Source organism: Taudactylus pleione, unplaced genomic scaffold (genome assembly GCF_031769625.1).
Source record: "Taudactylus pleione unplaced genomic scaffold, aTauple2 ptg000386l, whole genome shotgun sequence".
Lineage (NCBI taxonomy): Eukaryota > Metazoa > Chordata > Amphibia > Anura > Myobatrachidae > Taudactylus > Taudactylus pleione.
In genome coordinates, this window is record NW_028284787.1 from 430,763 (window position 1) to 444,698 (window position 13,936).

Consider the following 13,936-nt stretch of genomic DNA (forward strand, 5'->3'; position numbering starts at 1 on the left):
GAAACATTAAAATCAGTGATATTAGTATTTATAGAATTACTGCTTGGGAATGGCTAATAACTCTTTTTCAATTACCATATATTCTAATTACATAAGCATAAATGGATAGTTGCTAACTACACACATTGGTGAAAGCATTTCCAAGTTTCTCAATACAAATGCTCTTCAAAAGATCTCCAAAAACATCATGCTCCAAAATGTGGCACTATCTGGACACAGTAAAAATCTTATAAGAAAGCAATACTTCCTTAATGGAAAAAGCAGTTATAATGTTAGCTATTATAGCCAGTAAATCCCTTTTTCATTATCGTAAGTAGTTGGCTGTAAAATATTTCCTGTATGCTTTCTTGCTGTTAAACATTTGTGCTTTTTTTTAAATTTTTTTTACATTTTACTGCAACTCATGTGAATTTGGCACGTGAAAATCACTGCCTATTGGTAGAGTTGAATGAGGTTTAACCCATATTGAAACGATGCTCCCCTCGGGTTATATGTGATGAAAACTCATACCTGTCCTGGCTCTGATAGCCACACATGTTGCACTCAAATGGATCACGGAAGCCATGACAGCCCATGTGGATGGTGTACATCACATGATCCAAGAAGAGAATTCGACAGTGCTCACATTTATGGACCTTTACCTGGTCCCCATTGTTGCTGACCACTTTGAAAGCATCTTGTGAATTGTCATTGGCAGGCCTAAAGACATCAAATGGCTTATTTTCTTTTAGAGATAGCCCATTTCTGGGGTGAGGGGTCATGTGATTGGTCAAATAGATGAGGCCTCCCCTTTCCTCAATGTTGCTCTCAGTGTCTGTGGAGTCTTGATAGCTGTTGCTGGGGGATACCTGTTTTTCAGAAGAGATGGGTTTCACCTGGGAAAGCAACAGCAAATTTTCTACTGCACTTTCATGGGCTGCTTGGTTGGGATGAGAGGCAATGTTGGCATGAGGTTTATGCAGGGCATACATTGTGTTCATAGCTTGGACCACTTCAGGACCACCCGGTGGTGTCTGCACCAGTGGACGCAAGGATTCTGCTCCCAAGTAGGTAATAGCATTGTTGATTGCCTGATCCATAACATGCGTCTGCATCATTTCATTCTCCTTCTCGAAGTTACTGTTGGCATCATACGGAAGGTCTGACAGTCGTTTGTCCCCTAAGAGAAATCACATTTAAGAAATGCATTTATATACAAGTCGTTTTTTGGTAATTTTAAGATTAAATAAACATCACATTAACTCTCCCCTTTTTATGCTGATAAAAGTTTTACTTTGCAACAATTTAAAATTGTTCTAAATCCCTAATCCTATACCATACTAGTATATTGGACCCAAAGGAGATATCCTTCCTCCTCCCCTCTTCACTTTCGTTGGCCGGGACATCTTTTCTCTAGCTCTCAGCCTTATCGGGGCTCGTCCCTTTACCGTGTTCGCCACATGTCAATCTCAGGACATGCCAAAGTCAATTTTTATACAGGGAGTTCGGAAAGTCCCTCCGCAGTGACTGTGTGCTAAGTGTGTGACAGTCCAAAATTCAAATAGGGGAGCCACACCAACTGCCACCCCAAATGCTGCCATCATCGCTAGCCGGGACTCACTGGCAGTTGCTGTGGCTCCTCTATTTGAATTTTGGAGATAGATAGTTAAAAGGTTCGACAATGTCTAGATAGACACTAGATGGTAGACAGGCAATAAGTTGACAGGGACAAAAGGTCTACAAAGACAAAAGGTGGACACACTAAAGGCCAACATGAAAAGTTATAGGTACAAATGGTCAACATGGTCAAAGGGTCGACACAAAAATGGTCGACTCACAAATGGTCAACATATTTTTTTTCTAACCCACCCTCCTGGTGCCTAACCCTAACCATCAGGGTAGGTGTCTGACCCTAGCCGTCCCTTTGTAGTGCCTAACCCAACTCTCCGGTAAATGCCTAACCCTCCTTCCTGGTGCCTAACCCTAACCATCAGGATAAGTGACTAACCCTAACTGTCGGGATAAGTACCTAACCCTAACCGTCTATTAACTGCCTAACCCTAAAAAAAAAAGTGTCGTCCATTTGCGTGACGACAAATTTCATGTCAACCGTTTGATCCTAACGACCTTTGTATCTGTCGACATTCTTCCATGTCAACCTTTACTGTCTCAACCTTTTGTCCCTATCCACCTATTGCCTGTCTAACATCTGTTGTCTATCTAGACATTGTCGACTTTTTAACTGTGTATCTATAATCCGGATACCCTGTCACACACAGTCACTGCGGAGGGACTTTCCGAACTCCCTGGATAAATATTTATGAGTGATGCATCAAAACTTTTCCATTAATAAATAACAATAGATGAGTGAAAAAACTGTGCCTGGATTTACTTTTTACAATTTGTAATTACTCAATGACTTAATTGAGTTTGAAGCATAAAATGAAAATATTATTTAGGTACACTTTTAAATTAAGCAGCGTTTAACATACCAATTTGTTTTGCTGTTTATAAAGAAAACCTGCACTGGATAACATTAAGCCCTATGTGCAGCACAATTTAAGTGGCTCTAATATCCTCCTTAAAATAATTAGAAATGTTAGGGAGCTCTTTAAATTATGCCCTAGAAGCAAGATGCAAGTGAGACACTCATATTCAGAAAATTGGAATTCTGGGAAATCACATTTTCATGGCAGGTATCCACTTGCAAATTGAAATGAGCGATTGAACGATAAAGATATCGTTCAATCGCTCATTAATCGTGCACAAATCGGGCATGAAAATGCTCTCACCCGCTGGTCATTTCCGACATCAATCAAGACTGAACATGCCGGTCAATCTGCCAATAACAACACTTAGACCATGTTCAGGGATGAGGGAGGGTGCCTACACTGAATGACATATCGTTCAGTGTAGGCACTGCAGGGAAAGAGAAACGACTGTACGATTACAATGTTGTAATCGTACTGTCGTTCCACTATCTGCTAGTGGGTACGCACCTTTATGTCAATGGTTTGTATAGCATGAAAATGGCTAGTGGTGAGTCAGAATGTCCACCTACAGCACATTGTCTCTCTCTCAGGGGGAGATGTATCAAAACTTGGAGAGAAATAAAGTAGCGAGAGATAAAATACCAACCAATCAGCTTCTGTCATTTTACAGACTGTGTTTGGCAGTTAGAAGCTGATTGCTTGGTATTTTATCTCTCTCCAAGGCTTAGTACATCTCCCCCTCATTGTTCAAATAAAGATGATGCCAACGAGAGGGGGTGGGCTTAGAGGAATTTAGGGTAAGAGGGAGGATTATTTGCATACTCATGCCCTTAGTTTTTGGACTGTAGCACCACTATTTTCTGATTAAGTAGAGACCTTAGAATAGAGGGCCTGATTCAGACCCAGTCGCGAGCACTGAGCGCTCGCAACCGGGTCGATGTTTGTTCACTGGGCATGCGCATGACGGAGCCGGCTCCGCCGTGTGCATGCACGAGACCCGGCTCGCGACGGGTGCTCCGTCGCTCCGGGTCTCACACAAAAAGGGGCGAGCTGTCGATGGTGATTGACAGCTCGGGTCTCAGGTCTCGTCGCAAGCCCGATGGTCGCGATGGTCTTGACCAGGAAGCCGCTCCCAAAATATAAAAAAACGCCCTGATTCAGAGCGTCCGTCTCTGAATCGGGCCCTGATTGTGACTGAAGTAATGACAGTACCTCCCTGCATTGAGGTGACTTTTAATGTAGAGTTTCTGGATATGAGAAAGCGAGAACTGTCGCTACTTTTCCCACAGGAGTTTATCACTGCCTGGCTTGTATTGTAATCATTGCAATGCTCTTATTGGCTATATGTTGGACCTCAAGCTCTGGGACACCAAGCATCACACAGACCCCAGTGCTAGATGGGGCCATGGCCAAGTGTGGGGGTGACCATGCCCCACTCTGCAATGCCTTGAGCAGAATCAGCCAGTCATTATAATGTCCTGTGAAGATTGTGCATGCCAATTGGGGGAGGTGTTACTGGGTGAACCCTGGTGAATCCAGGGCCCTGCTGGGGCCCAAAGGCAGGTACAGGCCTGAGTAATTTGTACACACAACCCTGCTGCCCAATTCAGCAGAGGTTAAACATGGAAAATATCTGAGTTCAAAACTAACACAATTCCTATTCTTTCACCAGTGAGAAGCACAAAAAAAAATCTACATCTGCCTTATACCAGAAGGCAGAACAGTATCTGGTGGATCCAACAGTATCTTATAAAAGGGAAAGTGAGGCATGTTAATTGTTCACATCAGTCACATAGCTGGGACCAATACCAGCTTCACGATCCTGTGTAATTCCTGTAGTTGTTGGTAACCATTATCAGAAAGTCATTATTTACCTGTAATTTATTTAATTTAAAAGTGCAGGTAATAGCTTCTAACTGAAGCCACAACAGAATATGACTAATATTTTACTATTAAATACAAGTGAGCTCATGACACATTAGTGTTAAAATGTGTGCTCGTCAGTTCTCTTGTGGCTTCCTAAGTCTTGTTCTGACTCTTTATAGAGGAACAGAGTGAACTACATATAACCAGACTAGTGGAGTTAGACAAGACAGGAAACACTTGGGTTCATATGTGCTGGAAAATAATGGGCTGCTTATGTGGTTACCAAAGCCCTATATAAACCGCTAACACTGAGCAGAGCTGTGAAGACTGGAAGTCGCTTTGTGTGTGTCTACGTAAAGGCTTCTCATCCGCACTGTAGAATTTATTTTAACACTTGTGTTTAGTTGTCATCATTGTGACTTATAGTTGTTATACAAACACTCCAAACTATATTTGATCAACGAGTCTACACCTTGGAAATTATCATTTGTGTTTTCATATTTCCTGTTATTGTATTTATGTAATTAAAATATACTTAGAATTCATTTTGTAGTTCACAATCCTGAGAAAATCATCCTTGCTGGCAATAATGGGAAAACAATAGCATGTACGTCCCTGAGAATGTACTTCTGCTGATGAGATAGAGTGAATTGCTTAGTGCATACAGCAATATACTGGGTGCAGATAGAAATATGTACAATTTACATTGGGGTAACTGAACTGAGTCTGATTTTACAGATTTCTTTATGCGTATGTTTATGTTCACCATTACTGGCATCACGCTGAAACTGCTACTACCATATCATATAAAACATTATTTCTCTCTTCCAATACTCTTTTTTATTCCAGTAAATCCCATTAGAAGAGGTTTTGCCTTTCCCCAAAATTGGTTTGAATGACAGACAAATGTATGAATAAGATTTTAGAGTTAGGTTACACTAATCTGTCCTGATGAAACTAATTTGCGATGGCGCATTCATTTATAGATGTCCACTCTGGTGCTTTGGGGCTGTACAAGCAGCAATCATCTTGTACACATCTCACGTGCTGCATGCTTCCACTGCTACAGACAGCTGCAGTCGGGAGATGGGGGCTGTGCAGGAGCCCTATCCCCTCATCTCCATGATAACATTTCAAATTGTCGAGCTTGGTTACGACAGGCAGGATATGACATTTGTAAATGTGAAAGGGTTAAAGACCTCACTCCCACACATACCAGGCTTCCAGAGACAGTAAGTTCTGTACAGTGTATTCATTTTTTTAATTACAAGATTACATTTAACAATTTGGTCATAATAAGTATGATCACTGCAAGAGCTATTGTCATTAGATCCAATAGAATTACTCCAACAGCTGAGCATGAGAGATCTCTAATGGTGCATACATATGGTCAGATATGTTAGTTGAACGATTTGAACGATTTTACCAATGATTTGAATGATTGAATGATTTTAGATTGTATTAAAATGAATGGAATCGTCCAAATCTGACTGCAAATACATCAGTTATCTGACAAGCGGGAACACGCATCGTTCATCGTTGCAGGCTCACATGTCATTTTTCTTTCCGATGTGAACGATTTTTAAAATCGTTATCGTTCAGATCTGACAGAAAATCTGACCGTGTGTATGCACCATTAGAAGTCACCAGTCTCTTATACTAATTGGAAGATGCCTGGTGCACCTTTGGAGACGTGGCCAGGTAGCACCCACTGCAGCTTGGTATCTGGCCATGTGAACCAAGCTCACAGGCCTATCTGCTTTTCCAGCTCTTAATCAGCTCCCCTTTTCTGTACCTGAAGTCCCTTAAACACTGCCATGGACCTTATGTACCTGAAGTACCTTAACAAACTGCTACACCTCTATCTACGTCTACTTGGGATGCTATATAGTTGCTACCAAGGACAACATCTTCCCAACTGCAAGCAAAAAACATTTACAATTTGACATGTATATTCTATTTCCACCACCTAGTATCTTATTTCTACTATACATATTGTTTCTCCTGCTCATTTCACCTACACAGTGCATCCAAGATGGCTGCCTCACCCGGAGGGAGACACAGCAAATCTTTGAGATATATAAGGTGGAGAAATTGATGCTACCAACCAGCTTCTGTCATTTTTTAAACTATGCTAGATAAATGCTAGCTAGCTGATTGGTTGCTATGGACAACAACTTCACTTTATGACTCTTGAAGGTCTGATACATCTGTCCCTGTGAGGGTAGGATGAACAATATGAAGAAATTATAATTTAAGTATCTGATGTGGAACTGTTGATCTACTGTGTGTACTTTATGTGATCTGGAAATCTGAGGCATATTTTGTTATTACAACAATATATATTATTTCTATGTATTGTTTATCCTGACATTTGAACTGTATAGTGTGACCAAGATGACTTCCTCACTGGTTGTGGATAGGATCAACAATTCACAGAAATTATGATGATGAATTTGTTTTATTCTGTCTTGCTCATTGTTACCATAGTGATTGCATTGTGTTTGTTCTGTTTCCTCTCTGTAATTATTGGAGTGTGCCCAACTTGGTTGCCTCACCTTCATTGTATTATGTGATGTTACCCTCTAATGTAAAGTGCCTTGAGCCCTATTAAAGAAAAGCACTATATAAATAACATTATTATTTTTATTATTATTATTCCTTGACTAAACATGAAGTCTGGTGACCAAGGGGTCTTTTTTATCAAACTGAGAAAAGTTACTTCTCTGCTGTTTTCCCTGAAGAAAGGACTTTTCTTATTTTATGAAATGTCTAGACTGGAGAAATCTGAGGCTTAAGGCAATTCATTGAGTGATGAAAAGCTTTATTTTTCATCGCTGGGTAATGCCATCTTTAGATGGCACTGCCAAATACTCAGCAATGGCAGAAACGCTTCATTTGATCCCCACAGGGACAAGCTGCCGTCTGCATACTTGGGTGCTATCCGTGCATGTGCATTTGTTGTGGCATTTTGCCAGCAGCTGCTGGTGAGAGAAAACCCTTGCAGAATGCAGGACTTTTGTCATGAACTGGTAAATTGCTGCACAACAAGCATCTTTCCCACTGCAATAAACTAAGATACAGATGGTTGTTAGAGTCAAGCATTAATACATAGACCCCAAAAGCTGGGGAGTTTTGGAAATGGGAATGTTTACTTTTATAATTCTCTTCGCATTCCTGATTTATGCAAATATGACTGTAATGGCATCTAAATTGAATTTTATCGATTCTATCATTTATTTTTATATATTCTCACATTCTTCATTTCTACAAAATAGGTATATCTGATTGTTCGACCCAATAGTTAGCCAAATTGGCCAGACTCATGGATGTCATTCAGCGTTATACCAGAGACCATCCACACATGCTGATAGTCTCTGGTTACAGGCTGATCTGATTATATTTTTTTATTATACAGTATCAAGGTAGGTTGTCTAGTGGGAGTCAAATGGACATATTCTGTCATTTCAACTAATCTGGCAGTCTAAATTATTACATGTATGGTTTGCTTATGTCACTACGGTAAGACTAACTCTGCTAGAGTTATAATTCTGCAAACTCTTACCAACAAATTTCTGAGGCATACAGCTCTTACGTTTGGTGACGTTACTTGCAAGTCTGTCCAGCACAAGAGATCTTTCAGACCCAAGCTTAGATAGGTCTTCTGCCATTTCTGTCTGGTTGGTTTCTTCTTTTACTACTATAACCAAAGAAAATACAATCCATCACAATATAGCTGTTAGAGCACAAGTCAATGTTTTGTTTAAAACATTTTACTGACTGCAGATAAGAGTAAAAAAAATTGTTTATATTTATGAGTTTTCTGTGTTAATTAAAAACTTTATTAACTCATCTCTATTTTGGTGGGGGTCATTCCCTTGGGATTTACCATGTGCACTATTTAGCAGGGAGCAGGCAATGATATATAGCTAGGATATCTGCTGATCGACTATTTCCGTAGAAGGGCCGATCTGACTCTAATTAAGTTTTAATTAGAACTGCAGTATGGGATCTCTCCTGTTACATAGAGACCCAGGCAGTGCCGAAGATGACTGGCAGAGACCCTAGCTATACTGTATGTGACTGCCGAACGCTGGCGTGAGATTTAGGAAATTTAAACAATAAATTAGCATATGTTAGCAACTTCAAAACAACTGTAACTGACAGTAGAACATATAGCCATTACTACGAGTGCAGGCAGAGTATAACTAACATTCACATGTAATGATAGTTATCTGGACTGCCCTGCCAAGTTTCAGTGGTGAAGATTTACTGTGTGGGTAGGAAAGGAACAACTTTAAGTATTCTCAATGTCTTCTGCTTGCATCCCTGCTGAGGAAATGCAACTTTGTTGTAACAGATAATTGCCACAAATACACCAGTCTTCTTAAATATAAAAGACCAGCAGCCCAAATGTGTGCAGATTCCAGTACATCATTGGACTAGGAACTGTTTTAAAAAACATTAAGAACCATTTTATTGGCAATTGAACTACATTGTTAACATACTTATCTTGTGTATCTGAGAAATTATCATTATATTAAAGCTATGTGTGGCAGGCTGGGAGTATGTCATCATTAGAGGTGTAGGGTGTCCTCATTGGGAGTCTGGTAGTTCAGGATGGTCTAAAACTAGAACTGAGAGCAGTCAAGTGAAGACAGCCAAAAATGTCTAATATAGATCATAGCTTGCACAATAAGATAATGCTATTCTTCTATGGTAATATTTGGGCACCAAAATGCATTGAGGTTAGGGACAGGCCGATGTGTAGCAGCGCAGCAGCACATCATGCAGGGAGAGAGATGTGACTGCTGGTGCTCAGTGGCAACAGTCTCCATGGACCTTCCGCAGCCCAGCACATAGCAGTAGTATCCTCTCTCTCCCTTCATGATGCACTGCTACACAATGACCTGCGGTAGTGGGCAGGTGAGAAGTGTTAAGAGGAAGTGGGGGGGTGATCGCACTTATCCCACCCCTGGATATGCCACAGGATAGGGGATATATATGGATAGCCCTGCAGTGCATGATATTGGCATTGTTATAATTGTCTTGGCACTAACTTAAAGTTTTGGCTTAACATATTTATGAACATTTGTTGATTGGTCTTAGCACAGTAATTTAAATGTTCAAGGTAAATTACCTGAGTAAATGTTATTCTGCAGGCCCATACTTTGTAAGTAGTTGTGACATCTTTCCTTATGTTCTTCCAAAGAACTACGCTGTTTGTAGCTGCGACCACAATACCCACACTTATGTGGTTTACCTACTGCAAAAAAAGGAGGTACAACATTGTGTTTATTGAAAAAGCAAAACCTTACACAAATCATATACTAAAACCTGAAATGCTAATTATGGTTGTTATATCTTCAAACTAGAAACTACACTGCCCCATGCTCCTACACTTTCCAACACACAGCTTCACTTGTTTCTCTTTTAGGTGCAAGGGGTGCAAACTGCACCAGGTGTTACCCTCCGAGGTTGGCCTGGTGCTGCACTGTGATGTTACTATACAGCGCCCCGCTCTCGATCACAGAGGAGGAGCCGGCAGTGCAGGAAGAGTTTCTGCGGGCAACACGGCATCTTCGGGAGTACTGGGCACACCCCAGAGGGACAAAACAAAAGTGTGCCATGAGGCCACGCCCCCTTCCCACAAAGCCATGCCTCCTTTTTGGACGCACGTGCCGGAGGCCTTTTGACTGCACTGGGTATCACCGAACCAAGTGAAGCCACTGATTTTATAATCTGCAACTCACCTAAAACTGGCACACTGCTATGAATGTCCCAATATATTAATTTATTCAACCCCACTTCATAAAATACATTAGATAAATTATCAAATTAAATATCCTGTTTGGGTTCATGTTTGTGATAATTTCATCAGAATGTCTGGATCACAAGGGCCTAGTACTGCAGCCTGCCAATGACAACACACATCAGCAGATTGCACTAACTTGCAGACTGGATTTTCAGGCAGGCCAAATCATAACAGTAAATACTATTCAGTAGCGGCTTAGGAGATGAGGGTCCTGTGTGCAGTCTCCATGCGGATCTAAACTCTCTCAGGGCGCACGTCCCCAATAAACTCTGGCACTGTGCAGATCTTTGGAAAGTGGCGCCATTTTCCTGGTAATTTCTCTGCTGCACATGTGATTTCTGAGTATAGTCTATGAGGGCAGGGTGTGCAGGGTGAGCCCCAGTCAGGCCTGCCAAGAGCTGCGGCGGGCCTGGGTAACAGGGGGCATGGCCTAATCAGTGTGATCGCTCCCCCCCACAGGCATAGGAGACTGCTATGGCTGCTACTCAGCAGCCACGAGCAGTCTCCCACTGCAGCTCAGCACACACTGTGTGCTGGGCTGCTGTGAGGGAGGGGGGGGCGGCATTGGACCCGGGCCCCCACCGGGCCCAGTCAGGAAGCCCGGGCCCGGGTAATTTGTACCCGCTCCCCCCCTCTCGGCGCTCCTGGCCCCAGTGGCCCCAGGGACCAGTGAGCACTGAACACCCAGCACCATTACAGATACACCCATACTAAACCGAGGCTGGCAAGTTATCCATTTTTTACACATAAACCTTTGTTACATTGTTATATTTGAAGTGCAATAATTGATTCTAAAATTCCAATCTTCCAAAAAGTCTGGTGGAATAAATTATTTTTCAAAACTGTTCAAAACTATTTTACTTTTCAAAAGGCAACATCTATAGATGTGGTCTCTACCATTGGTTCCAGAAGGTTTGTAAATGCTCTGCTGCAGGGAAGCGGCAATTTTGTTGACAGCAATTTAACAGCATTATTACTTTTAAACATGATACTTAGGGCCATATTCAATATGGGGCGAAAAGTCTGAGGTGGGACTTTTCGCCATCATCACCGTTTTCAACTGGGATAAACTATCGGGCACGTGCCCACTTATCCCAGTATTCAATTAGGATCCGACGAAAACGGGACCCGAAGGAAATGTCCTGGCAATTTTCGGGAAATCATCCTGGCACCCCCCTAAAGATGGTCTGACATGGGTGATCACTATGAGTACCCCTGATTTGGCCTGCTGATGGTAGTTGGGGTTTTTAAATAGCCATGGCAGGTGCATAAATGCGCCTGTGATGAAGTGGTGAAGAATAGCATGTATCTGTATTTTGGGGAAAAAATAACTATGCCCATCAACTTACATAAAAATGGTGCAAGCATATTCCCTAAAATGATTTAAAAAAATTCTTCAAAAATGCACCTGCCGCTACCAGCCGCATTCTAGAAAACACCTGCTGCATACTTGGGAACCCCCCCGGGACCGATTTCGCTAGTTTAGAAGTTTGTCCCCCAATATTTTTTTTCCCCCCAAAATTAAAGTATGTTTTTTGGGGTGTCCTAAAAAACTTTTTTAACATTTTTTAACACAGAATGCTTTAAAGGGACATTACAAAGGCTGCAGGCTATTTTTTTTTTCTGTACCCCAAAACCCCAATTCTGCAATTTTTTTTCTCCACCTAAACAGTGGTGAAAACTTATCCCTGTTTTTTAACAAAGACTTTTCACTCCTGCGAAAAGTCTTTGTAATTGAATATGGGGATAAGTGAAACAGGCGAAAATGACATAATTGGCAATAAATTATCGCCGATAACGGGTTTTTTCAGCCTAATTGAATACAGCCCTTAATGACTGTGTTGAAAATTATAATACCAGCACCGTTAAAACGCTGTAAGTAGCAGTTCAACCATGTCTGCATTACGGTGCCGGCATTCTGCTGTCTACATATTAACTGTCAACATTTTGATCGTCGACAAAACGTAAGTATCCCCTGTAGTGCATATGATATACAATGACTGCAGTTGTAGCACAACACAACTCAGCCAGTCAGCTTTTCATCCATTTTAGCTATTAGTGTTCAAAATTGTTTTTCAGTTAGTGTATAAAAAACAAAACTAAAGCCACATCAGATTGGTGGGGTCATATTTACACTATAAAAACACAAACTACAACTAATACATTTTTGCTGTTTGTACTATGTGGAAGTTAAATAAATATAATGGATAGCAAGATAACCTTACAATTTGTATATGTAATTATGCATTTGGCACAATATTATAGCGACAGAGCACTATCCCAGCTGACTGTGTCAATTTCTACAATATTCTGATATGTTTAAAGGCTTTTTTTATATTTTCCGATGATATTAATTTACACTGTGTTATATAATTAGTCTTCCTCCTTTATTATAGTTCCTTCTTTATCTGATCAGTGTAATTTTTTTATTCTGTGTCTTTTGATATTAGAATGTAATCTCTACCGAGCAGGACACTCAAGATTCATGTGCTTCTCCTTCCTTTACCCCTACTATAATCTACTACTAACACTGCTTATTTGAGTGTTATAATCACTAATGCAGCAATGTTTATAAACCTTGTCCTTGTCCTGCATTGTTTTGAACTGTAAGTCACTGTTTTCTTGTTTATGCACTTTGTAAGGCGCTGTGGAACCCTTGTGGCACCATATAAATAAGCAATAATAATATTACTACATTAAAGCAGCACTATCTACTAGTAGATTCATTTTATTTATCTTTACTTTACCTTCTGCTTCTTCTCACAACCCCAGTTGAAAACCAGGAGTATGTATGGTGGAAAGGACCAATCACTATTTGCAATTAAAGAATGTGCTAGTACTTCCTGCTCCAACCTCTCATTCGTCACCATTTTAAGGTGGCAAACAGAATTACTTTGCCTGTTATGAAGCGGTTCCAGTGCTCTGACAACAGTAAGAAGTTAGTAAAATATACCCATTAGGTCAGTGGTTCCCAAACTGGGTGTTGTGGCACCCTGGGGTGCCTTGGGGCACCTGCAGGGGTGCTGTGGGTTGGTGGTCTAGAAATCTAATTATTTATGTTCAATGTCAGAGGTACAATTAGTGTTGATTCATGCCAATCAGAGAACAACGCTATCCACCACCACATAACTAAACCTAAGGATGACAGGTAAACCAAATGTACTTACTTTAATATTTTTTGCTTAGTTTCTCAATAAGAAACTTTTGACCTAGGGGTGCCGTGAAAAATTTGCTGATATCCTAGGGCGCCGTGAGTCAAGAAAATGTAGAAACCACTGCAGTAGGTGGTAATGCAGGTTTAAATTCACAGAGCAAAAGAAAGCTGTGTCACATCCAGACAACTAAATAAACAATTATATGATGCTATAGGTACATGACTGAGAACTATTTAAGAAATAAAAGTAGATAAAAAATGTGTTCTATACAAGACATTACAATGTAAGTACCAATAAACTAACTTAATCTGCAGGTGCAGATCCCCTTTCAGTATGTGTTAATGAGTAAGAGAACTCTTTGGAATAACAGGCTTACTTACCAGAATGCGTCCTGAGATGACCAGTGAGTGCATCTCTGCGCCGGCATGCATAGTTACACATGTGACACTTAAAGGGCTTTTCCCCAGAGTGCAATTTGATGTGGCGAAGAAGATTGCCTTTCTGGGTAAAGGAAGCCCCACACTGGTTGCACTGGAAAGGCCGCTCTCCTGGAAAAGCGAAACAATAAAAATAAAATTATATACATTTATCTAAAAATGAACATAACAATATAAAATCTATCTATCTAT

General features: G+C 40.7%; 1 protein-coding gene across 3 annotated transcripts in view; it reads right to left on the reverse strand.

The window, feature by feature from the left end:
• Positions 1 to 421: 421 nt before the first annotated feature.
• IKZF1 (IKAROS family zinc finger 1) overlaps positions 422 to 13,936 on the reverse strand; it is a 147,835-nt gene continuing 134,320 nt past the window's right edge. For all 3 annotated transcript variants that reach the window (XM_088445624.1, XM_088445622.1, XM_088445621.1), the window contains 4 exons: positions 13,688 to 13,855; positions 9,478 to 9,603; positions 7,903 to 8,037; positions 422 to 1,159 (listed from right to left, as the gene is read on the reverse strand). In XM_088445624.1, coding sequence (XP_088301750.1) covers positions 456 to 1,159; positions 7,903 to 8,037; positions 9,478 to 9,603; positions 13,688 to 13,855 — 1,133 coding nt within the window. In that variant the 3' untranslated portion in view covers positions 422 to 455. The remainder of the gene's footprint in view (positions 1,160 to 7,902; positions 8,038 to 9,477; positions 9,604 to 13,687; positions 13,856 to 13,936) is intronic.